We start from the raw sequence: 25,718 nt of genomic DNA on the forward strand, positions 1-25,718 counted from the left end.
TAGCTAGTATGCTTTATCGTTTGAAATTAATATCACACAAAGAGAGGAAGCAACCTAACCGTTTGACTCGTGAAGTAAAAAAGTCATTTATTCGGCATTTTTTTGCACCGTCTGGTTTCATGTTTGCTGCTCAACACGGAATCGGGGAAAATATTTGCGTGTTTTGTCTGACAGAACCAAATAATTCAGACGTGCGAAACTATTATATTTGTTTTCCTTTTGGTGAAATTGTCTGTGCCAACGCAGCCAGGATGAAGGAAAACGGAGTTACTACGGCAACAATCCTTTCAGGATATATCTCCGTCTCTCTCCTTTTTTTTTTTTTTAAATATGCAATTGCAGAACATATGGTTACTCACTGTCAAAGCTGTGATTCTTCATTTGCATACTAACTATTTTCCGAATACACATCCCCTAGAAAACATGTGCAACTCCAGCAGATACATTATATATGGGAGGGAAAAAAAGACAAATGTGTTAATAAGAAATCTACGAAGGCATAATTTAATACATTTATTGCTTTTATATTACTTGATTATTGCCCCTTCTCGCAGGAAACGCAGAGATATTACATATTTTAACGGTGTTAATGCATTCGTTTCTTAATAGTTTTTATTGTTGAGAAATTCAAGCAATTAATAGCACATGGATAAAAGTTCTGCACTGGTTTGTTTATTTTAAAAGACTAATTAAATCTCGTCCGAATGTGGACATTCTGCGAAACATTTTAAGACTTAATGAAAAATGTTCGTTTAATCTAGTTTTATAATAAGGCCTATTTGAAATGAATGATAAATACATTTATTTTCATTACTATAAAATATTAAGCTATCATTAAGACTTGTTTGATCAGAATAATTTATTAATATTTATACGAGGACTCTCACTCATATAATTTCTTAAACTGTTTTATTTTACACTATAGATTTTAATATTGTTTTTAATCATTTTAGTCATTTTGTTCATGCCATTTTATTGAACGTTTGTAATCCATGTTTTCAATCGAATTTCTTGTTTTTATGTTTTTAAATTAGATATGACTCACATACAGTGCATTTTCCTTTTGGTCTTGTAACACCTGCACTATTGGCTCTGTTCTCCATCTATTGTGGGGAGGAGTTTGGATGAGAGAGAGAAAAAACAGACTCAAATCATGCGTAACTCGATAGACAGCCCATCTGTAAGATTCTTCCCTTTCTTTCAGTTGGAGCTCGTCATCACTTGTCCAGGAATAGGCTGATGGCGTTGTGTAAATGATTCATAAAGACCGACTGCTGTTTTAGAATGGGATATTTTCTAATTAAACAGCCAAAAGTTAGGGAATGGAGAGAAAAACGCATTTTGCGCTTTCGGAACAAAGTAGGTTTAGAGATGAGCTGGATAGCCTATATGTTGCGTATAGCCAGTGCAGTATGTCTAAATGGGTAAAAATAGAAATTAGACAAATTAGAAAATGTTTAGTGATAGGTTACGAACACAAATGTCGCGCAAAATAAGACTAAATTAATTTGCACGTAGCTATATGTAATAAGTAAAATTCGTTGTGGAAAACAAAGTATTAAAAAAAATCAAACAGTGAATGAATGAATAAATAAATAGTTTTTGTGTAGACTTCTTAAGAGATTTAAGTTATAATACGGGGACTTAAAAACTGAAAAAGATTGCAGTAGTCCACATTTTGACGCCATATTTAGGTTTTGGTAATTTTTCGCGGGTAGTTTGTTTAAAAGGTTAGCTAATATTTTTTTTAGCTTTGCTGTTATTCATTAGTTAAAGCTATTAAAACCTTGTTGACAAAAACTCTTAGTGTTGTGGAAAATAGCATTAAAATACATACTCTAAACATATTTCCCTCACAGCCTCCTTTTCAATCACGAAAATTTAAATATGGCGTCTAACACGACTAAACTCTTTTTACATTTCTTGAAAGGCTACTAATTAGGCCCTCTGTAAAATGTTATATCGAGAGACGTTGTGGTGTCCCACCGAATCAACTTTCAGGCTTTAGTGCTGCATAAGCATACAGCGCCATCTGTCGATTAGGAACCACTCCTCCTGAGGGCAGACAGCAGATAACACCTACTTGATGTGGTTTTGAAGCAACAGCGTGCCAAAAACACTAACCCACAGAATATGATCTTTTTCAAGCACTATGGCTTTATCACTCACCTTTGGGCTCTTATCTTCCAAACTTGCACTCATTCCAACTCATAATTATATAACTAATATTTTGTAAGCATTTAATCAGCCATTTGACAGAACTGCTGATATCAGTGTTACATTTCTTATCTTCACTTAAAGCTGGAAACACTGAAAAAAACACACTGAAAATCTGTCATGAGCACATAATACTTTATGCGTACACAACCAGCTGCACTTTATTATTCCAACATCTCTGAAGAAAGCGGAAAAAAAAAAAAATCTCCAGTCCACAGGCAGTGTTGCTTTGCTGTCTTACACTTAAACAGAACACTAACATAACCAACCCCCAAAGTACCACACGCACACACGCGCACACACACAGGCATACACACTACATTCATAAGCACATGAACACAAAACCACAAAAGCTATAAATGCTCTCAAGTTATCATCGATGCAACAGGTCACCACAAAATCTTTGTGGTGGTATTTCTTAGCAGAATAATTTAGTTAATAAAAGATTTTATAAGTTAATGTTTCTTTTGTGAGTTATACAAACAAATACTGTTGATACAGTGTCTTTGACTGTTTAATGCCAGTCAATGGCTAATAATAATAATAAAACACAATTTTATTCCCAGGTTAAGCTCCGAAGTCTTTAAGAACTAAAGGAGCCTGTAAGTTTTATTTGTTCATTGTTGTTTAAGTGCAGTTGTTTTGTTAGCTTTTTAAATCAGTTGCTATATAGTATATTTAGCTATGATTGTTTTTGTATATATGGCTAGATTGGCTTTTGTGGCTTAGGCACTGTGTGTATAATGAAATTTGTGCTTGATCTGTAGTGTACTGTTGAATGAAATTGTGCAGGACTTTTGGATTTGTCAAGGCATTTACAGTTGGCTAAAGTGGTGATTTCGCAGTGTACAGTTGGCTTGAGTTCCGTTGTTGTCCCCTTAAAGGGGCAGGCAGCAATTTACAGGACACTGACTCTGTCGCTGAGCATGCCCATTACGAGCTCATCAGACTCCGCCTCTTCACGGACATCGGCGTGAGGGTTGATTAAGTGGGCTGGGTACTGAAGGCCATTTTGTTCTGCAAAATGCTCCCAGCGCATATCATCGCTTTCGTGGGTGATATATCGCTCCTGCATTTTGCACTCCAGAGTCCGCAGGTCCAGCCACATCTGGTAGTCCTGTCATAAAGATATATCTTTAAGGATCAAAAACATTCCACACTGTTTAAATTAATTAATACATTTCTATCTTTCTGTGGTAAAAAAAAAATACAGTACACTTTCATGACTATTTTTTTAACAAAGTACATTTTTTCATCGTTTTAATTTTTTTGGCGTGTTGACTAACATACTAAAGCAAATGTTATTTAATATTCTATTTGTTATTTAATATTTTTAATATATTTAAATACATGACATGCAGTTTCAATATAAATTATGTTTTTAGTATATTTTATTTTGTCATGAATGCTTGTCAGTACATTTAACAGTGGTTATGAAATTGCATATAAAGAGTGCTTCAGCCTTAATAAAGTGATTCATAAAAGCACTCTAAAGTTCAGCTAATATCATTTAATACAAATTTAAACTATAATACACTTTCATTTGCAATTAACATGCAATTAAATGTCAGAAAACATTACATTCAGTTCCCTGTTTGTAAAAATAGTAGAAATGGAAGAAATTATTGTGATTAAATTAGTGAAAGCAAAGATGTACACTACCAGTCAAAAGTTTTTGAACAGTAAGATTTTTAATGTTTTTTTTAAAGTCTCTTCTGCTCACCAAGCCTACATTTACTTGATCAAAAGCACAGCAAAAACAGTACAATTTTGAAATATTTTTACTATTTAAAAAACAGTTTTCTATTTGAATTTATTCAAAATTGTAATTTATTCATGTGATCAAAGCTAAATTGTCAGCATCATTACTCCAGTCTTCAGTCTCACATGATTCTTCAGAAATCATTCTAATATGCTCATTTGGTGTTCAATTTTTTTTTTAATTGTTAATCAGTATTTAAAAGAAGATTCTTTGATGAATAGAAAAATCCAAAGATCAGCATTTATCTGAAATATAATGCTTTTGTAATATATACACTATACCATTCAAAAGCTTGGAATCAGTATATATTTTTTATTTTATTATTTAAAGCAAAGATGATGTCAAGCAAAAGTGATAATAAATAGATTTAAAATGTTACAAAAGATTTCTATTTCAGATAAATGCTGTTCTTCTGAACTTTCTATTCACCAAATAAACCTGAAAATGTTTTTTGAGCTGCAAATCAGAATATTAGGATGATTTCTGAAGGATCATGTGAGTAATGATGCTAAAAATTCAGCTTTGAAATCACAGGAATAAATTAAAATGTTAAATATATTCAAATAGAAAATAGTTATTTTAAATAGTGAACATATTTCAAAATTACTGTTTCTGCTGGTCTTTAAAAGACATTAAAAATCTTACTGTTCAAAAACTTTTGACTGGTAGTGTATCATGATGGAAAAACAAACATTGTAATATGCATATTGTAAATGTCATACATCAGATGCTATATGCATGTAAGAAATGATTAATTAAGATGTCCAGTCACTGGCATTGTTATTCTTGTCTTGTTAAGATGTTAATATTCTCAAACACAGACATGGGGGGTAATTGTGCCCATGTTTCAGTTGCCTAATTTGACTGTGGGGGGAAACAGAAAGTTTTTTTGTGTGCATATCATAGCTTTTTTTTACACAGGGCATATAAAAGTCATTATCTTCTAACCTGTAACCAGGGATGGCTGAGAGACTTGTCCACGCTGTAGCGCTTCCTCATTTTGACTTGCAGCAGGTTATTAATGAGGTCAATTGCTGTAACAACAAAACAGGTTGTCAGTGACCAGGCTGTGGTGGAAAACCTGAAGGATTTTGTGTCCTGAGGGATAATGAGCAAAACCAACATCATGTTAACATTATTTCAAGGGTCACAAATTTCAGAGACACTCCAAAGTTTCTTAACCTTGAGGCCTCCGCGCTTTAGTCTAAGGGATCGCTTGGCATTATTCACATGAATGGGTCGTAACAAAAATTGAGCACGCTCTCACCAATCTCTTTCTTTAACCTTTGCCCTCTTTTCTCTTCATCTTTTCTTTTCCCTTTCCTTCTCTTTCACCTCTCTCTCTCTTACATCTCCGCAGTTTACCATTAGCTTAGTAGTCATTAGAAATCAAAAGTAATACATTTTATATTTTGTCAAATTAATAAAAAAAAATAACTCTGTGTATGTACCATTGCACATGCAGTACAAAGTAATCTAACCTAATTTGTTTTTTAATTTCTTCATACTTGTTTTATGAAGCAGAATATTTTCACTTCACAGTAAACAGGAACAAATTTAATTAAAACAGTTTTTAAAAAGTAATTGTTAAAATGGCCGTACTTGATACTAACCAAACTATATAAATAAATAAAAATCATTGTGAATAATTTGTTCCAATTGCCTGTGTTCTTCTTAAGTAAGTAAAGTGTGGTCTCTGGTTCTCTTGCTATTTTAATGAGGAAGGAGGAGGGCATTAGTGAATAAACAGGGTCAAAGGTGAGGGCATCAAAAATCTAGTTACGATAATGAGATGAAGGTCAATACCATTCATACAGATTGCATATAACTTAAACATAAATATTACCTACCTATCCTAGACCTCAATTCAAGTCTTTACTTTGAATTAGTGCTGACCATATCTTCCTAGATCATGAACCATGACCCAAGCCGAAGTGATTTGGGTAAGTTGAGGTCATATATGTGTAAATTCGCAAGGTGAGCGATAATTAGAACAACTGATGCGTTAGTAGAAACATCAAGCTTAAGTATGACTTCAAAATACAGTTTAATGTCATATAACTAGGTGGATATCAATAGCAGGCTGGCTAGAAATAAAATTTCTTGTGCAATGAGGTTTTATTACATATTAGCTAAAGGAAGTTAGCTTCCATTAGATGAGAATTCGTAATAACTAGTCTAATAAGGTTATTTGCATACAGCTGGCCCAAATAGCTTTGGATTAACGCTTACATTTTGAGAATTAACATACGTATTGGATTCTAAATCGTTTCCAGCTTAGAGAGGTAAATACAGCTAGCTTCTGACTTGGTTTAAATAGTTATCTCAGTAGTTCACAACCTTTTCAATCTATTTAGTACAAAATCTGATTAATGTCTAATGACCTGTATGACTTTCTTTGTTCTGTTTAACACAGAAGACGGTATTTTTGAAAGTGTTTAAACAGTTTTTGTCTATATAATTAAAAAGGACCTATTATGCCCCTTTTTGCAATATGTGATATATGTCTCTGGTGTCTCCAGAATGTGTCTGTGAAGTTTCAGCTCAAAATACCCCAAAGTTTTTTTATATAGCTTGTTAAATTTGCCCTTCTTTGGGTGTGAGCAAAAACACTCCGTTTTCATACGTTTCCCTTTAAATGCAAATGAGCTGCTGCTTCCACCCCCTTTCCAGAGCCTTTACAGCTTACTTCAGATAGTCCGTCAACAACAAAACTGGAGAATCTTTTTTCTCGCAATTTCGAGTTTACATTTCACTTTTTTTTCCCTCATAATTGTGAAATAAACTTGCTGTTGCGAGTTAGAAAGTCAGAATTGCATGATATAAACTCGCAATTGCTTGTTATAAAGACGTAATTGTGAGATATAAACACACAATTCTGACTTTTTCCTCAGAATTGTGTGATATAAACCTGCAATTGCGAGAAATAAAGTCCAACTTTGAGGGGGAACTACGTTGTTATGTAATCAGAATTGCGAGTTTGTCTCTCACAAACTCATGTTATAAAGACATAACTGCGAGATATAAGTCCAAATTGCAAGTTTGTATCACGCAAATGCAAGAAAAAAGTCAGAATTGTGATATAAAAAAGTCGCAATTACCTATTTTTTTTTTATTCAGTGGTGGAAACAGGCTTCTGTACTAATGACTTACATTGTTTGGTCAAAAAACACTGAGATGCTTTTCAGAATATATTATTGTGTTTACTCATCAGCGCTGAGTTTGCTTGTTTGTCTTTAATACAAAAAAGTTTCTGGCAAATTAGTATCTGTTTTTCTTTTCCAGAATTGCGTGATATAAATGCGCAATTGTGATTTTAAGGGGGAAAAAAGACTGATATGTTCTCAGAATTGCAAGTTTATATCTCATGATTCGTGTTATAAAGTCAGAATTGGGAGATATAAACTCAATATATATTTTGTAATATATAATAGTTTATATTACAATTCTTAGAAAAAAGTCAGAATTACAAGTTATATTTTGAAAGGAAAAAAGAGTGATATGTTCTCAGAATTGCAAGTTTATATCTCATGATTCTGGCTTAACTCACAATTGCATGTTATAAAGTCAGAATTGTGAGATATAAACTCAATATATATATTGCAATATATAATAGTTTATATTACAATTCTTAGAAAAGTCAGAATTGCGAGTTTGTATCACACAATTCTGAGAAAAAGTTGGAATTGCAAAATGTAAACTTGCAATTGTGAGAAATTGTGATATAAAGTCACAATTACTTTTTTACATTTTTTATTCAGTAGCGGAAACGGCCTTTCTATACTAACAGCTTTCATTGTTTGGACAAAAAACACTGAGTTTTTTTTTTTTTAATATATTATTGTGTTTTCCACAGAAAAACAGAAACTTACACAGGTTTGGAACGGCATGAGGGTGATTAAATGATGAACAAATGTTCATTTTCGAGCGAACAAATTCCTTTGAACACGATTTTACCTTCATTCCATGTTCATTGATGGTTGTGCCACATACTACCCATTCTCCCCAAAACTTACCCTCTGGGGTGACTGTTTTCCAAGGGTTTGGTGGGTACATGAAAGCAGCATTCTGGATTTGGTCGTGAATGTCTTCATCCTCATTAAAGGGGAAGGTTCCACTGAGACTGACATAGACGATGACACCCACCGACCACATGTCCAGCGAGCGGTTGTAGCCCTTGTTGCGAAGCACCTCCGGGGCGAGGTACGCCGGGGTGCCTACCACCGAACGCCTAAAAGACTTCTCACCGATAATACGTGCAAAACCGAAATCACACAGCTTCACCTGCAAGACAAACCAGCGAATAATGAGCTTTACAATAAGCAGACACTGGGAGGAATTGGCTATTTTACTCGACTGGGACTGAGATGCACAAAAGACCAAAAAAATAACATCCTTTTGTTCTCGCGCTAGCTTTTAACACCACAGACGCCGTAATGATCAGTTGTCACGGTCTGAACGAAAGTCAAGTGAAATTATCACCCAGTTGGATGTGGTTACAATGTATCTCCTGCTGATCCACACTTTCCACCTTTGGAACATTTGTGCACAGCAACAAGCACCTGAGGACACGAGAACCGAACACAGCCGTTGACAGCTCTGGTTCCGCTTCCACCTTTGCAAAATATTTGTAAATGACACGCAGCGATTTGTTTAGTATTCTTCCAAAATGTTTGCCTGCGCTCAAACAGTGAGTCATCTTTCTGCTTGAGAGCTTCCAGAGACAAGCTCGTGCAGTAGACAGAAGAAACAATGGGAGGATAATTTAGAAATCTTTCATTAGAATGTAGAGACACACACAACCCTGTGCCTCGAACACACCATGAGAACGCTATAATTACCAGCTTTTATTCTTGCACATTTACAAAAACAGATCCATTTATGTTAATTTCGGTGTGGCCTCACTTCATTCAGATATTTCCTTTCTTTTGTTGTCGCTTCTCGTTCCGTTCGGATTTTACTCACTTGTGGAAAAGAGTCAGCGGAGGCTAACAAAACATTCTCAGGCTTGAGGTCACAGTGAACAATGTTTTTGAAGTGAAGGTGCCGGAGAGCGATGAGAATCTAGAAAAGAGAGGAGCGCCGTTATTATTATAGTGCGGTATAAAACATAAAACACTGTAAATAAAAACGCAAAAGCAAAGGTCCAGCTTTAGCGTTTACATTCGCTTTAACTATTTATATAGGACTGTGTGTACTGATTGTTGCGCTGGAGTCAAGAGTGTGCGAAACACGCTGCCTGTGAGACCAACCTGCGTAACGAGAAACTTGGTAATGCGTTCTGGCAGCCTCCCCTTCTCACTTGACAGTATCATCTCCAACATGTCGCCATGGAGCTTTTCCATGACAACAAAGACACGCTCTGGTGTCTCAAACATGCACTCAAGGTTGACAATGCCGGGATGGTGGAGGTTCTACATCAGACAGATATATGACGTCTATATTAACATCAAGATTCATTATAAAAATTCCAAAATTGTCAGTATTTTAAGTAGTTTAATTTACCTATTTTTATGAGCAAATATATTTAATAAATAATAAAAAAATACATTATATTTACATACATTTTACATATACTGAATAATACTACTACTACAGTACAAATAAATCTAATGTTACTGTTATTATTAAAATAAATTATTTTTCTATTTTATTCAATTTATATTTCTAATCTTACAATTTTATACACAAAGACATACATTTATACTTTGTTCTTATTAAAATAAATTAATTTTCTATTTCTATTAAATTTCTATTACTAATTTTCTATATATAGGCACACACACCCACATTTAGCCTCCTGAGACCCTACATCCTCATATGAGAACATTCTATTTTAGCCAATTTTTTCTGAGACTGTACATGCCGCAGTTTTGACATTTTCAAAAATGTCTAATATTAATTTAGTGACACTCTTATGGAAAAATTATAATATTTTGTAATTATCATTTAAATCTGACTAATTTTAAACTGTGTCTCATTAATCAGCATCTCAGGAAAATTTTATGGGGTTTCAAATCAAAATAGGACTTTCTGTTACGAAATAGGATGTTGATTTCATAAATGTACATGCATTTTGGGAGAAACAACAAACAAACAGGAAAAGAAATTATATTTCAATATTTTATGAAATATTATATGTAATTATGAAAATCTTGTCAATTATTACTCTCATTATTACACTTCGATTTTCATTACCCAAAAATAGATTAATATGCAAATTTGATTTAGTTTATAGAAACATTGTATATAATGAGAAAACCCGTTTATGGCCATTTTACACACATTTTGCAAAGAAAAATGGTATATAAATTAATTTTGTTATAACATAGTTGAGACTATACAGTTTGGGAGAAAAAAAAAAGTGTTTTTGTCTATGCATGTTTATTCATGTCTTTTTATTTTTAAAAATTGAGTATGATAGCATAACTTATGAATGAAATATAATTTATTTTTTCTTGTTTGTTTTTGTTTTTCCATTTTTTTTAAAAATGCTCTAAACAATGTAATGACATGAAAAGATACTTTTTTTTTAACAAAAAGAAATTCTCGGTTCTATATAATTTATTAATCCATACCAAAATTTATTCAGACACCTTCAACATTTCTCACATCAATTTATTCATTATAGTATAGAAACTGATAATAACTCTGAGTTAAATTGTGTCAGAACCAATTCATTATGATAATCTCATATAACTTTGATAGAAAGGTATGTAGTAGATGACAATATTCACCCAACTACCAATACTTTGCTGACCAATTACTAAGCAATGCTTAATTTTGTTCAGTCTGTGGCGTAAAAAGTTTGCATTATCAATTAAAGAAAAAACACTTAAGCAAAACATGGTCAGGTCAAAATGTCTGAATAATTTTTGGTCCCAAATTTTACTGGTAGTCCACTGTATGAAACATTTGTAGGTATATAATGTCACAGTTTACTTTATTTTACTATCCTCACTTACATAAATGAACAATAGTGTCCTGCACCCACTAGTATATTGTAGTAACAATATAAAAATTATATCTGGTGTCTGAATATTTTTTTAACATAAGTTTTGACTGTATGTGTGTGTGTATACATATTACATCTATATTTGTCCATATTTACCTGGAGAATGGCAACTTCATTACGCAGTTGACTTTCCTGTTTGGTGGGAAATCGCAGCTTATCTATGATCTTGATGGCAACATCCCTGCCTGTTTTCCGGTGTTTTCCTGCATTATATCAGAGAAGATGTATCTATATTGTGGTTTGCGTTTTAGTATGATTATATGTAAATATCTATTCACTGTAAATATTACAGTGTGTATCCTCATTACACATTAATTTTACTACATACAATTTGTAAAAAAGCTCTGTGCTGTACTTAAGTATTATTATACAGATTCCAGAACATTTCCTAGCTGGGTGCTTATGTCAGAGAACTGCCTGTAAATAGACTGGTACATTACCTCCATAGACAATGCCAAATTGCCCAGAGCCAAGTACTTCATCAGGGAAAATCTGATACACTGTGCTAATATCCTGTAAGAAAAACAGCAACAAAATGTAAGCGTATGTGCCAAAAAGGGCTGTTCCCAAAGCTCAGAAGCTCTGCTTGATACATCAGATTTCTTCTGATCTAGTCTTTTTTTATTTTGTACTGTAACAATGGCTGAATTCAGACCAGTAGCCTAAAGAGCTATTTCCACATCACACTAGGACTGTGTCAGAAAGACTCGAGTAACCATGGCAACCCCATGGCCAAGCAGGTAATCAAAATAATCTCCAATAGAGGCATTGTGTGTTTATATCACACTGGAACTCAAGGTTGCAGGTATAGGCAAGCCGACAGGAACATCGAGCTCTTGCACATGGAAACAAAGCATGATGCAGAAAGAATATAAGATATATGTGTGTCTCAAATGTAAGAAAAAGCTTACCACATTCTCCTGGATCTGGCAGTTGGATACAGAGATGCTAATGGAGATCTCTTCTGTTGGTATAAAAACAAACAAACAAACAAACAAACAAACTCATTATGTCTCTCTTGTATTAAATGACATTTCCTTGGATTTACACCTTTACTAATTTAATCTATCTGAACAAAAATAGATGACAATACATGTCACATTACAAGAGTTTCTCAAGATCATTTCAAAGAAAATTCAAAAGCAAATTAAAAGTGTAACCTGCACAATACTGCTCTGAGGTGGCCCACCAGTGTTGTTACTGTAACTAAATATAAAACTATGAAAAATCTTTTCATTTACTTAAAATAAAGCTTAGTAGCTTATAAAGATAATTAAAAAAACGTAGACATGCTGCCTTTGCAAATAACTGAAAATATGTTACCCTAGACCACAAAACCAGTCATAAGGGTCAATTTTTTGTCATCTGAAAGCTGAATAAATAAGCTTTCCATTGATGTATGGTTTGTTAGGATTGGATATTTGACCAAGGTACAACTATTTGAAATTCTGTAATCCGAGGGTGCAAAAAATCGAAATATTGGGAAAATCGCCTTTAAAGTTGTCCAAATGAAGTTCTTAGCAATGCATATTACTAAATAAAAAATTAAGTTTTGACATATTTACAGCAGGAAATTAAAAAAATATATATCTTCATGGAACATGATCTTTACTTAATATCCTAATGATTTCGGAATAAATAAATAAATAAAAAAGGTAATTTTGACCCACACAATGTATTTTTTGGCTATTGCTACAAATACAACCCTGCTACATATGACTGGTTTTGTGGACCAGGGTCACACACATGTAAGTTAAAGAACAAAAATTATATATTCCTAATATAATATAATATATAATAATAATATAAGAAATATTTGATCACACACACACACACACTCTCTAAAAAATGCTGGGTTATTTATTTAACCCAAATGCTGGGTTTAGCCTGTTGGGTCATTTCATCTGCTTATTTTTAACATTAACAGGTGCTGGGTAGTTTTTCTGCACTCTAAAAATGCTGGGTTTAGCTTGTTGGGTCATTTGATTGGGTTATTTTTAATATTTGTATATCTCTGTCAGTACAAATGATGAGCCATCTCACAAACCCAGCGCTGGGTCAATCTAATCCAATGTTGGGTAGTTTGTACCAAACCGGTTAAAACTAGATTCATTTGTCAGTGGTCATTTTGTGTTCTGTCCTGAGAGAAAACTTGACTTACTTCATTGAAAACATGAAGGCAAGTAGGCTTAATTACATTGTATAGTCGAGGTCAAAAGTTTACATCCCCTTTTCAGAATCTGCAATATGTTAATCATTTTACCAAAATAAAAGGGATCATACAAAATGCATGTAATTGTTTATTGTTGTGTGTTTATATATGTGTTCGCCGGGGGTGAAAACTTTTTTCTTCTTATTTTGCCTAAATATTATATTTTTTCATTTCGTACTGCCCTTCAGAGGCTACAGAAGATAGTTACACATTTTCCAGAAGATAAAATAAGTTAATAAGTTCATTTTTAAAGAAAATGAGTTTCTTTAAATTCAAAAAGTTTTTTTTACCCCCCGGCTCTAAATTCATGGTTTTTCCTTCTGGACCATCAGTGAGCGCTTGAACCTTTTGAAATAGTTGCACATGAGTCCTTCAATTGTACTTAGTGTGAAAAGATGGATCTCAAAATCATACTGTCATTGTTGGAAAGGGTTAAAATACACAAAAATGTTGAAAAACCAAAGAATTTGTGGGACCTGAAGGATTTTTCTGAAGACCAGCGGGCAGTTTAACTGTTCAGACCAAACAAGGGACTCATGAACAAGTATCACTAAATTAGCTGTGGATCATTCAGGTAACAACATAATATTAAGAATCAAGGGGATGTAAACATTTGACCCGGGTAATTTTTATTAATTCAACTATTATTTTCTGTTGTGAACTATGTAAACATCTTTTATGTGAAATATCTTATTCAGGTCAGTGCTAAATAAACAATAACATGCATTTTGTATGATCCCTCTTATTTTGGTTCAATAATTAACATTTTGCAGATTCTGAAAGGGAGATGTAAACTTTTGAGCTCAACTGTATTCCTGTCAAATTATTCCTGTATAAATAGGAAAATGTCTGTAGTCTCACATATTTTTCTTTGAATGTACATCACAGCTAATGTCTGCTTGGAACGCTAGCCTTCTACAAATGCAGCATTCACCAGATCTGCACTTGAAGCGAACAACGTGCTGATGCCACCATGGTCGTTTCACCTCCCGCCAAACGAATGCGCAACCGGGGCTAAAACACAACGCGACTTTGCTGTTATATGTAACAAAGTTTGTGTGCGCTCCAGTGACTACAACAGGAGCATTATTGATAGTGCGCCATTGTTGCAGCACTGTTTGACAAGTTGACTAGATGGCACGAGGTAAAGCTGTTTTTGATGTAACTTTTTAAACATGAATATACAGTAAGTCATTATAAGTCATTTAATAAACAGCCTACTAATAGCCGTTTTCTTCCCACAGTTTCCCATTGGCTGCTCTTGCTGCTCCTGTCTTGTTCTAAAACCTTTAATGGATGTTTTTGAAGTTTTCATGATTGTAAAAGACTGACTTGTCATTGAATAAAAAATATTGTAAATTAACTGTTTTTGTCCTATATTTATAAACAGTGAGTGCATTTTTATTATTTAAAATGAAAAACCTTGAATAGATTGACTGACCCAGCACTATGTCAACCCAGCAAAAGGGCTAATGTATAAAACCCAGCATGTGTTCTGTTCAATATTTTCCCAGCACTAGGTTACCAAATCATCCAGAAATGGTTATTTTTAACCTAGTGTATGCCTAGAATGTACATATTTGTACACAATGTAATATTACAACCAGACTCCATTTCTGTATTTGTTATGTTTTCCCCCCAGAAACATTCTAAGGGTCTTTGCATGAGCCCCTAAATGTTTCACCATGAAGTTCATACTGTGGTGGCTGTGATGGCCGCCGTGAGATATGCCCTTGGCGATGACAGGCATAAGTGCATGCTGGATGGCCATCTCCCACATGCGGGCCACGTCCTGTCCCACGCCGCTAACAAGCACACTGCTTCCGTAGCCCGGTGTTCCCCCGTCGGCTCGAGCCAGGTTCTCTCCCACATAGTACACGAGAGAAGCTGTGGCAATCTCAAAGCAATGTGGGTTGGCACCCTCAGGCAGAAGGTTGAATGTTTTCGCTGGTTCCAGAGACAGCACCTCAGATAGAGGAATTTCCTGTTGGAGAGGGTTAAGAGGTCTTATCTGAAAGCTGAAACCTCAATGATATTGCAGAGACATGTGTGTAGATCTGATGTGTGCGGTGATCCATGAAACCTATCAAGACAAACTATCAACATCATCAAAAGGAATGATGAAAGCCCTGTAGATACCTCCTAGATTAATTTGTTAATGTGAGTTTTAGGTGTCAGGCTTTATTTTTTTTGACTTGAAGTTACCTTATAGTATTTGCTCCCAGTGTCATTCTGGAACAGGGTAATACACTTGCTGTCAAGTCGCCAGTAATGTCTCTTACGCTAGTGTGAAAACAACAACAACAGTTAAGAGAAATGATCTTGTACATACAGTATGGAAAGTTCACTTGGTAATTCACCTATTAATTCGTAAGGTTTATAATGGAAACCCAGAGCACTTACCAACGTGTCTTTGCTGGTGAAATGCACAAGCCAGCCTTCTTTCATAACATTGCTGCTTTTCCTCTTGGTGTGTTTGACAGACTGAACCACCCGCATAAGTGGGATGTTATTGCTGGTGGAAGGGCTTACAAACATGGTGACATGTCAAAACCTTCTAGAACATGTCAATTGCAGGTCAAGAACTATTTCATAGCATCAGAATACTCATACTGTCTAGTTCCTTTTTTATTTTGTACTTGACCTCAGACAGACAAACATCAATGTTTTAACTCAAATTGTTACCTAGAACACAGCAAGACTAATAGTAAATTTAATTTTTTTTAGTTTCCTGTTTGGAATTGTGTTTTATGTATTTGTAGTTAATATTAAGTATTTTTATTTTATGTTATGTCCGTTATACTATAATATTTATACTACCATTCAAATGTTTGGGGTCAGGAAAATTGATTTTATTTAAGAAATGAATACTTTTACTCAGCAAGGAAGCATTAAATTGATCAAAAGTGACACATTTAAAATGTTACAAAAGTTTTCTATTTCAAATAAATGCTGTTTATTAAGTTTCCACAGAAATATTGACCAGCACCAGTGTTGGGGAAAGTTACTTTTAAAAGCAATAGATTACAATATTGCATTACTCCCTAAATAAGGAACTATTTGTGTTACTTATTTAGTAATGTGCTCAGTTACTTTTGCGTTACTTTTCTCATCAGGGCTGGGATTGAGAGGGATTGCGAAGTCGCGACTTTTTTCTCAAGACTCGTGAGATATAAACTCGCAAATGCTAGTTATATAGTCAAATTTTAAAGGGAAAAAAGACTGATATGTTCTCAGAATTGGACGTTAATATCACGATTCTGACTTTAACTCGCAACTGACTGAAGTCAGAGAGAAAAAAATACTGACTTCATAACTCACAACTGTGAGTTTGTCATGCAATTCTGACTTCATTTCTCAGAATTGCAACTTAATATCTCACAATTCTGAGAAAAAAGTCAGAATTGCGAGTTTGTATCACACAATTCTGAGGAAAAAAATTCAGAATTGCGAGATATAAACTCTTAATTTCAAGAAAAAAATACCTTTTTTATTTTTTATTCAGTGGCGGAAATGGCCTTCCATAAAAAAAAAAAAAACAATCTTCAGCAAGGTTAAAAATTTAGATTAAATAAGGATATTTGTGTTATTTAACTGATTTAATTATTGCAGTTTTGCTTAATATTCTGAATTTGCATTTCACATTTTTATTAATCTAGATTCTAACTCACAATTGCCTGAGACATAAACTCACAATTATGAGAAAAAAAGTCATAATTGCGAGATATAAGCGTGCAATTCTGAGAAATAAAGACTTTATTTCTCAGAATTGTGAGTTTATGTCTCATAATTATGACTTTATAACATGCAATTGTGAGTTTGTTACGCAATTCTGAGGAAAAAAAGTCAAAACTGCGAGATGCAAACTCGTAATTTTGAGAAAAAAATCTGAATTGTGAGATAAAAAGTCGCAATTACCTTTCTTATTTTTTATTCAGTGGTGGAAATGGGCTTCCATAAAAAAAGTTCAACAATCTTCGGCAATAAAAAAAATGAAACAAATGTTATGTTTATCTTAAGTAATTTTTGCTTATTAAAATGCTTATTATAATATATGCTGAGAAAGTAATTCAGATATTTTCTAATAAATTTAAAAGTAATGCATTACTTTACTAGTTACTTAAAAAAAGTAATCTAAATACACAACTCTCATTACTTATAATGCATTACCCCCAAAACTGACCAGCCCAAATGTTTTCATACATTTTAAATTGTAATTACAATTGTTACTGTATTTTGATTTTGATTTGTAAAAACATAAAAAAAAGCATTACTGACCCAAACTTTTGAACCGTAGTAGTATTTGCAGTCATTTATTTCTTTAGTCTGCATTCAGTATTTTTTTATTTATGCAGTCACTGACTGAGACGAGTGTGTGATACTGTATGTATTTTTGGACAAATAAGGAGGTACCTGATGATTCTGTTGGATTCATCTGGATCTTGGTCTTGGAAATCTCCAAGCTCACAATGTCCAGCTTCCAAAAGACCAGCGGAGTCTACCACCAGAGACTCTTCCATGTCATCGATAAGTGGACTATGTCTGTCCCCATCATGGTCATCACAACCCTCCTCCATAACCACATCTGACTCAGCACCGGGGCTCAACAGGTCTAAAAGCCACGATAAGAAAAGGATTGGAGGGAACAGGAAAGCAAACCAAGACAAAGTAAGTCAGACGGTGCATAATGTGTGTAAAAAAGCTGTCAGTTTAACACCACCAACCATAGAAACCGGAACATGAAAATGAGCAGTTTCAAATTTCCATTCAGAGAAGTACAGTTAATAAAATCATATTATAATATAAATAGGGAATGTTATAATATAGTCCCCATTGCAGTTATATCATTATGCTCTTTAGCATTTGCATTAGATTTAATGCTTACTGTTAATGTACAGAAAGAAATTCCATTTTTATTGGTCTGGTATTATAACAAATAAACTAAATGATTAAGAATATCAATTTTAGCTCAACAATTATAAGTGATATAAACAAACAGATTTAGCTGTACAACATTACCCTAGTTTTTTTCATCTGTGCACGTTATGCATTTAATGTTCAGTCAAATAAATATTGTTGTTTTTGTCGTCAAACTGCTGTGTTGATCACTGAATCGCATGGAGACGCTAAAGTTAGACTTGCCTCCGTTTCTTGACACCTCTCCGAGGCAGTTGTTTGGCACTTTGGGTGCACATCGTTTATGGCAGTTGAATTTGCAATCTGAGACAGTGTGAGGGAAAAGAGAGTAGAGAAGAATGACAGAGCGACAGAGAGTGGGAGAAAGAGTTAAAGGGGGGAGCGAGGGAGAGAGTTTACTACCAATCTGGCGCATAAACATATGAGTTCCTGTTGTGCTGGTGGCTGACAGGCTGAGACCTTGCACATTGAACACATGAACATTAAAGCTGTTTGTAACAGCCCAGCCAACTGCACTCTTTACTGCTTGGCACATGGCATATATTCCTCTTACACAAACACATTGTATATAAAAAGCAGCTGTTGCGTCACTTTATATTTGTGCTCTGTTCTAGATGACACAAAAGGATCAACAAATTCTGTGATCTGTTACACTGATAGTTGCTGTGTTATCGGAACGTAGGATCTGTAAAGCAAGCATCAATACATTACATACTGGCATCTAATGGGCTAATAATAGAACACGTTTTGAAATTAATGTATACAACGCATACTATTTTTATAGAATGTACTACTGTGCAGCAGATTTAATTTATGCATTGAGTACTACATTTGAGCTACTACCAGGAGGACACAACCATAGCAGACTGTGCTAAGTGCCGTCTCCCACAATGCAATGCATTTAACATGCCATAAACTAGCAACGGACCCTTTTATAAATTGCCAGGGTTGTCAGAAGCAGAAATCCAGGGTAAACTTCTATAGAGATGAATGGAAACTACAACCAATATAATTTTTGGATTTCTATTTGCTCCAATAGCAAAAGAAAAAAGAAAATTTAATGCCAAGGTAATATAACACAAATTATTAGTGTTATAAATGTACAATATATTTAAAAAAATATATACAGTGCACTACCAGCCAAAAGATTTTTAATGTTTTTCTAATGTTCTCTTCTGCTCACCAAGCCTGCATTTGTTTGATTCAAAGTACAGCAAAAACAATAAAATTGTGAAATATTTTTACTATTTAAAAGAACTGTTTTCTATTTGAATGTATTTAAAAATATAATTTATTCCTGTGATCGAAGCTAAATTTTTATCACCATTACTCGAGTCTTTACTGGCACACGATCCTAATTCTAATATGCTGATTTGCTGTTCAAGAAACATTTATTATTATTATTATTATCAATATTTAAAACTGTTGAGTACAGGATACTGATAGTTTTCAGGATTCTTTGATGAAAATTTGACAGTTTTTACTGAGCAGAAGAGACTTCTTTTAAAAAACATAAAAAATTGTACTGTTCAAAACTTTCAACTGGTAGTGTACAAAAAAATATTTTTTTACAATGTTAATAACTGTGGAAATGCATCATCAAAGTCTGTGAAACTGGTCTATGATTATTTTACCATATTGCCAAATTACATAAAGGTGGATTACAAATTAATAAAATGTATTTATTTCCAGCATGCATTAAATTAAACTCTGAACATGGTGTATCTTTATGTGACAGAAATATTAAGTCATATGCCATGTCAAATTCAGCCAATATTTGCATAGTCATACTGTTTCATATTATTTATGTTTTTAAAAATATGCAAAAAAAAGTATGCAGTACTCAATTTGAACACAGCCCTACTGAGCCTCATTATCTAACACAGTCCATCATTTATATAACAGCAAAACATCATATCTGCTGGAGAAATTATAGTGAATATTATATTAAACACATTTGTGTACTTACCATAATTTGTGTAATTAGTTTTAATGGATATTGTGAATAAACTGCTATGCTTTCTGGACAAAGTAATGATTCACAGCAATTAGTAATCATTCTCCGATGGTGGCTCAGATGAGTTAATACAGTTTTATTACAGAGTTACACAGAAACATCAGGATCAGAGGGGATTTAGACGAGGCACATTATTATGCGAAGCAATAAGATACTAAAACAATTACTGTATGACAATAAAGCGTAATATTTTAGCGTAGAATATTGAGGATAAGCTCGTACCTTTGCACTGTAGTCCCTGACGGAACAGGCCCTTGAGGAGTTTCTTGCAGTGCTGGCAAACGGTGGGGCGCGTGTAGGAATGAATGACAAATGTGTGTGGCACCTTTACTTTAGACAGCAGGATCTTGTCTAACTCTATTGGCCGACCTATATAGGACTGAGAGTTGGAGCGGCCTCTTCCAGGAAAGATGTCTGATGGTGTTTTTTGCTGTGAACAAATAATGTAGTGTATCGTGACGCATAGTCAGAGATTTAACTGCATTCTCAGTACATTTGTATTTTTTTTAAATGTCAGGTCAGGGTAAACTGTTGGATTATATTGGGGCAAGTTGTCACACTGTGATGAAATTATTTACAGGTTTTGTTTGTCAACCAATTGTTTTATTTAGTGCTTTTAAATGATTAATTGTGATTAATCACATCCAAAAAAAAAAAGAAATTATTCATACCCCTGGCAAATTCTGACTTAAAGTTACTTTTATTCAACCAGCAAGTTTTTTTGTTTGTTTTTTTTTTTTACCGGAAATGACACAGGCTTCTCCCAAAAGATAATAAGATGATGTACAAGAGGCATCATTGTTTTTATTCACATTTGAACAAAAAGTGGCATGTCCAAAATTATTCATACCCTTTGCAAACTGTCACAGTCTATAGGAAAATCCAAAGTTCTATACCATTCCAAATAGTCCAAGCTGCTCACTGAGGACCTGCGGCTGCGCATTGTGGCTGCTCACAAGTCAGAAAAGGGCTATAAGACCATATCTAAATGTTTTGAAGTTCCAGTGGCTACAGTGCAAAGTATTATTTAAAAATACAAGACGTTCCGCACTGTGAAAAATCTCAGAGGACGTGGTCGGAAACCAAAAGTAACACCTGTGCTGGCCAGGAGGATAGTGAGAGAGGTAAAAAAGAATCCAAGGATCACCACCAAGGCCATCCTGATGAATCTGGGCTCTGCTGGTGGCAACATCTCAAGACAGACAGTCCAACGGACACTGCACACCGCTGGGTTCCACGGACGCAGACCAAGGAGGACACCACTTCTCCAGATAAGGCACATCTGGACAAAGAAGACGACTTCTGGACTTCTGTTTTATGGTCAGATGAAACAAAAATTGAATTGTTTGGCCACAATGATGTAGCCATTTGGTGTAAAAAAGGAGAACCTTAAGAGCACCATCCCCGCTGTCAAACATGGTGGAGGAAACCTAATGTTTTGGGGGTGTTTTTGAGCCATTGGACCAGGGAACTTAATCACAATAAACGGCACCACGAAAAAGGAGCAATACATCAAAATTCTCAAAAACAACATCAGGCAGTCTGCAGAGAAACTTGGCCTTGGGCACCAGCGGACATTTCAGCATGACAACGACCCAAAACACACTGCAAAAGTGGTGAAGAAATAGTTAGCAAACAAAAAAAAAATTAACGTTTTGCAGTTTCCCAGCCAGAGTCCTGACTTAAATCCAATTGAGAATCTGTGGAGGGAGCTAAAGATCATTTTTTCCAAAATGATGCCTCTTGTACATGGTCTTACTATCTTTTGGGAGAAGCCTCTGTCATTTCCGGTCAAAAATACACTTGCTGGTTGAATAAAGGTAACTTTAAGTCAGAATTTGCCAGGAGTATGAATAATTTTGTGCTTGACTCATATTATATATATATATATATATATATATATATATATATACACACATGTAAATATTTTCAAAATATATTCTGCATGTGTGTGTATTTATATATACATAATAAATATACACAGTATACACACATATATTATTTAACCAAAAACTTTTATTTTGGATGCGATTCAGTAATTGTATTTTTCAGTAATTGTTTTAGGTTTAATACTGCATGCATTTTTTGTGAAAAGCTTATAATATAACAGGTTTTTTTAATGGCAGGTTCCATTGTGACAACTTACCTCCATAGAATGTGACTACTGGGGCATGTTGTCACAAAACAACTATATCATTTATCCTGGGCAATACATGTTTATTTTTTTAATACTTTTCAGCCAAGCCTTAAGGTATGTATTTATACAGAAACAATCTTTCAAAAATAAACCCATCATGAGAACTATTCACTAGAGTAATGTGTGTGACAACTAGCCGGGTTGAATTTAAGAAACATTTCGGATGAAACCTGTGACTGTGCTTTTTCGGCAGATGTTAAATTTTGCAAATGCTATCAAAAGCAAATCAGAAGTATTCATTTGTCACACAAACTCACAGGTACTAACCCGAGCCAAGTCAGCTCCACACCGCTGTCGATTAGGTGAACAAAAAACACAAGGGCTCTACGAGGTTCATGCTGGGGGAGATTGTTGTATATGCTGAGCTTTGATGAATTTGCATCAACTCAGAACAACAACTTTCTCATCAAGCTGATCTTTAATGTGCTGCTGATTGGCAGAGATGCAGATGTCTTACCACCTGTTGTGAATAGATCTGACATCACGCAGGTGTGCATAATCAACTATTCAATGTGCTCTAAAGAAAGAAAATGATCAATAGCTTCCTGTTGCCATGTTGTACACTTCACCAAAGGCCTTAAGTAGATTCACGTGGAAGGTAAGGCAATCGTAGTTCAGCTAAAGTACAGATGCAGTTCATTTGCTGTAACCTGTCTAGGTGTAGGGAACATATTAGAGAGAAGTTAACAGATGTTTGATTCTCCCGTCAGCAGCCGATTAACAGTTTTCTTCAAACAAACTCTACATGTGTACCACAACATTTCTAGTGTCAGGTTGAAATGTCTCAACCACTTGAAGAAAAGAGCTCTATATCTGGCTTAATAAGCTTCAAAACAAAAGATGAAACAGATTTCATGTTTCATACTGCATACCACTGGGGGTGTATGACAGACAAAATATCACAAGGCGGTTAGTTAGAGCTGAATTAGTTAGTGCCTACCTCCATGCTAGGACTGACAGGAGACTGGGCAGGAATGAAAGGATGTGTGGGGGAGAGGTAGAGAGAGACAGACAGACAGAGAATGAGTAGTGTTAATAAACAGGACAAGCATGTAGCACTAGCATTGGGTGAACAAACAGGGACCAAATCTATGATCCGTCATAACATCAGACAGTATTTGGGAAATGTAACTTGTATTTGTAAGATTCAAGTAGTTTGTATTTAATATTTGAACATTTACATTGCCGTCCAACAGTTTGGGGTTAATATTCTCATCAAGGTATAATATTATTACAATTTAAAATAACAGTTTTCTATTGTAATATACTTCAAAACTTAATTTCTGTGATGCAAAGCTGAATTTTCATCAGCCATTACTCCAGTCTTCACTGTTACACGATCCTTCGGAAATGTAATATGCTGATTTATTATCAATGCTGGAAAAAGTTGTGCTACCTAATTTTTTTTTTTTTTTAACCCGTGATATATTTTTTCAGGATTCTTTCATGAATAAAAAGTTAAAAAGAACAGCATTTATTCAAAATAGAATCTTTTCTATCGTTTAATTCTTTGCTATCACATTTGATCAATTTAACACATCCTTGCTGAATAAAAGCATTAATTTCTTTAAAATATTTACTGGCTCCAAACTTTGAACGTTAGTGTTATAAGTGCACGTGCTGGACGGAACGAGACGCGACGAGATTAACAATAAACACTATTTAATATAATCTTCTGGTATACAGGCAGGAACAAAGATCACTTCCACACACACTATAAACATGAAACGATTAAAGACCGACAGTAAACTCAAGAAACAAGCAGACTTATAAAGGGTGTGCTAATTACAAGGACAGGTGCAGGGAATCACAGTAATGATGGGCTAAACCAAATGACACAGATCAACAGGGGTAGACAATGGGCGAAACCAAAGACATAAACTGTAAGAACTGTGACATTACACCCCCCTCCAAATAGGCGCGTCCTCGCGCCGTAGAAAAAGAAAAACAATACAGACAAGAGCGGAAAAAAACAGAAAAACAGTCCATGGAGGAGGCTTTGGCGGAGGACGCAACCCCTGGAGGGGGACAAAAACAAAAGTCCAAGTGACAAACAAGACAGTCCAAGGGGGCGACGACGGTGGGAGGAGCCAGTGAGGAAACAGGAGGGACCCGGGGCAGGAGGAAATCCGCAGGACCCAGACCACAGCCATGATGATGGCCCACGGTGGAGCTGACGGAGGGAGGAGCCATGGTGGAGGAAGGACCGCCGACTCCATGGGGCCGACCGACAGAGGCGGAGCAGGTGCAGGAGGAGCCCGAGGCGGAGAGCCGCAGATCCAGGGTGACGCCGGGGATCCGGAGGGCCAAGGTGGAACAATAGGCTCTGGCGCCCAAGGCGGAGGCGGAGTTCTGGAGGTCCGTGGCGGAGCTGGAGCGACAGAGAATGGAGGCTGTGCCTGAGGGAGGGAGGAGTCCGCAGGAGCCGGTGGGACGGCGCGACGAGGCACAGCCAGAGGAGCAGAGTCCTGAGGTGACGGAGGGACGATAACTGACCAGGGCGGAGCCGGAGAGAAGATGGAGCCCGGTGGAGCTGGTGGACCGACGGGCGACGGTGGAGAGGAGGGCGTCGAGAGCCGTGGTGGAACCGCAGGGTCGGAGGGCCGAGGCGGAGTCCTGGACTCGGAGGCTGGAGGAAGGAGCTGAGGGATCCTCCAGCCGAGACGCCGTTGGAGACTGGCAGCCCCACGGCGAGCCCACTGCACAGATGTTGGGCTGAGGGTGAGCTGAGGGGCTGTCAGGGGACAGCGGTGACCAGACAGACATGGCAGTGGATGACAGAGGGTGAGTGGGTGGGAATTCCGGGCAGACAGGAAAGTCAGGACAGACGGATATTTCAGAAAAAAAGTCAATGAGATCCCCAGAATGATACTCAAGCTCACCCCCAGTTGTGGTGCAGTGGGCAGGGCTCTCTATCGCCCTCTCTTGCTCCACGTCATACTCCACCGTCGCGGATGTTGAAGTCGGCTCTCGCACCTGGTCCGATGGGTCCGGCTCTGGCTCTGTCGCTCTCGGCTCTGGCTCTCCATCGTCGGTGGGCTCGGGCTGCAACTCCGCATGTCGGGGTGATGGTTGGCTGGGTTCTGGGTCAGGAGTGGGGCTGACGTCCTCTTCAACGAAGTCGATGATCCATGATGATTGACAGGACGCCAGCACCCACTCGATGTAATCCGGCAGGCTCTCTTGAGGACCCTCCCCGGATAGCAGCGCCTTGGTGGTAGAATTCAGTCCGATGAAGTAGAAGTTGCAGAGGCTGCTATCCGGGAAGCTGAAATGGTTTGCCAGGAGGAGATAGTCACGGGTGTGGTCCTCAAGAGAGCATTCCCCCTGCCTCAGGAGGATCAGGAGAACAGTAGGGTCCATAATAAACTGAAAAAACAA

The 25,718-nt window shown here is 35.9% G+C and overlaps 1 protein-coding gene across 1 annotated transcript in view; it reads right to left on the reverse strand.

Annotated features, from left to right (window-relative positions):
• Positions 1–2,335: 2,335 nt before the first annotated feature.
• prkd1 (protein kinase D1) overlaps positions 2,336–25,718 on the reverse strand; it is a 68,413-nt gene continuing 45,030 nt past the window's right edge. Inside the window, exons 5-19 of the mRNA XM_073827145.1 lie at positions 23,278–23,301; positions 20,363–20,570; positions 18,349–18,426; positions 17,620–17,818; positions 15,610–15,733; positions 15,412–15,489; positions 14,905–15,190; positions 11,906–11,958; positions 11,435–11,507; positions 11,091–11,197; positions 9,232–9,393; positions 8,945–9,043; positions 7,996–8,263; positions 4,928–5,013; positions 2,336–3,334 (exon numbers count right to left, since the gene is read on the reverse strand). Coding sequence (XP_073683246.1) covers positions 3,116–3,334; positions 4,928–5,013; positions 7,996–8,263; positions 8,945–9,043; positions 9,232–9,393; positions 11,091–11,197; positions 11,435–11,507; positions 11,906–11,958; positions 14,905–15,190; positions 15,412–15,489; positions 15,610–15,733; positions 17,620–17,818; positions 18,349–18,426; positions 20,363–20,570; positions 23,278–23,301 — 2,064 coding nt within the window. The 3' untranslated portion in view covers positions 2,336–3,115. The remainder of the gene's footprint in view (positions 3,335–4,927; positions 5,014–7,995; positions 8,264–8,944; positions 9,044–9,231; positions 9,394–11,090; positions 11,198–11,434; positions 11,508–11,905; positions 11,959–14,904; positions 15,191–15,411; positions 15,490–15,609; positions 15,734–17,619; positions 17,819–18,348; positions 18,427–20,362; positions 20,571–23,277; positions 23,302–25,718) is intronic.

The sequence above is a fragment of the Garra rufa genome, chromosome 21 (genome assembly GCF_049309525.1).
Source record: "Garra rufa chromosome 21, GarRuf1.0, whole genome shotgun sequence".
Classification (NCBI taxonomy): Eukaryota; Metazoa; Chordata; class Actinopteri; order Cypriniformes; family Cyprinidae; genus Garra; species Garra rufa.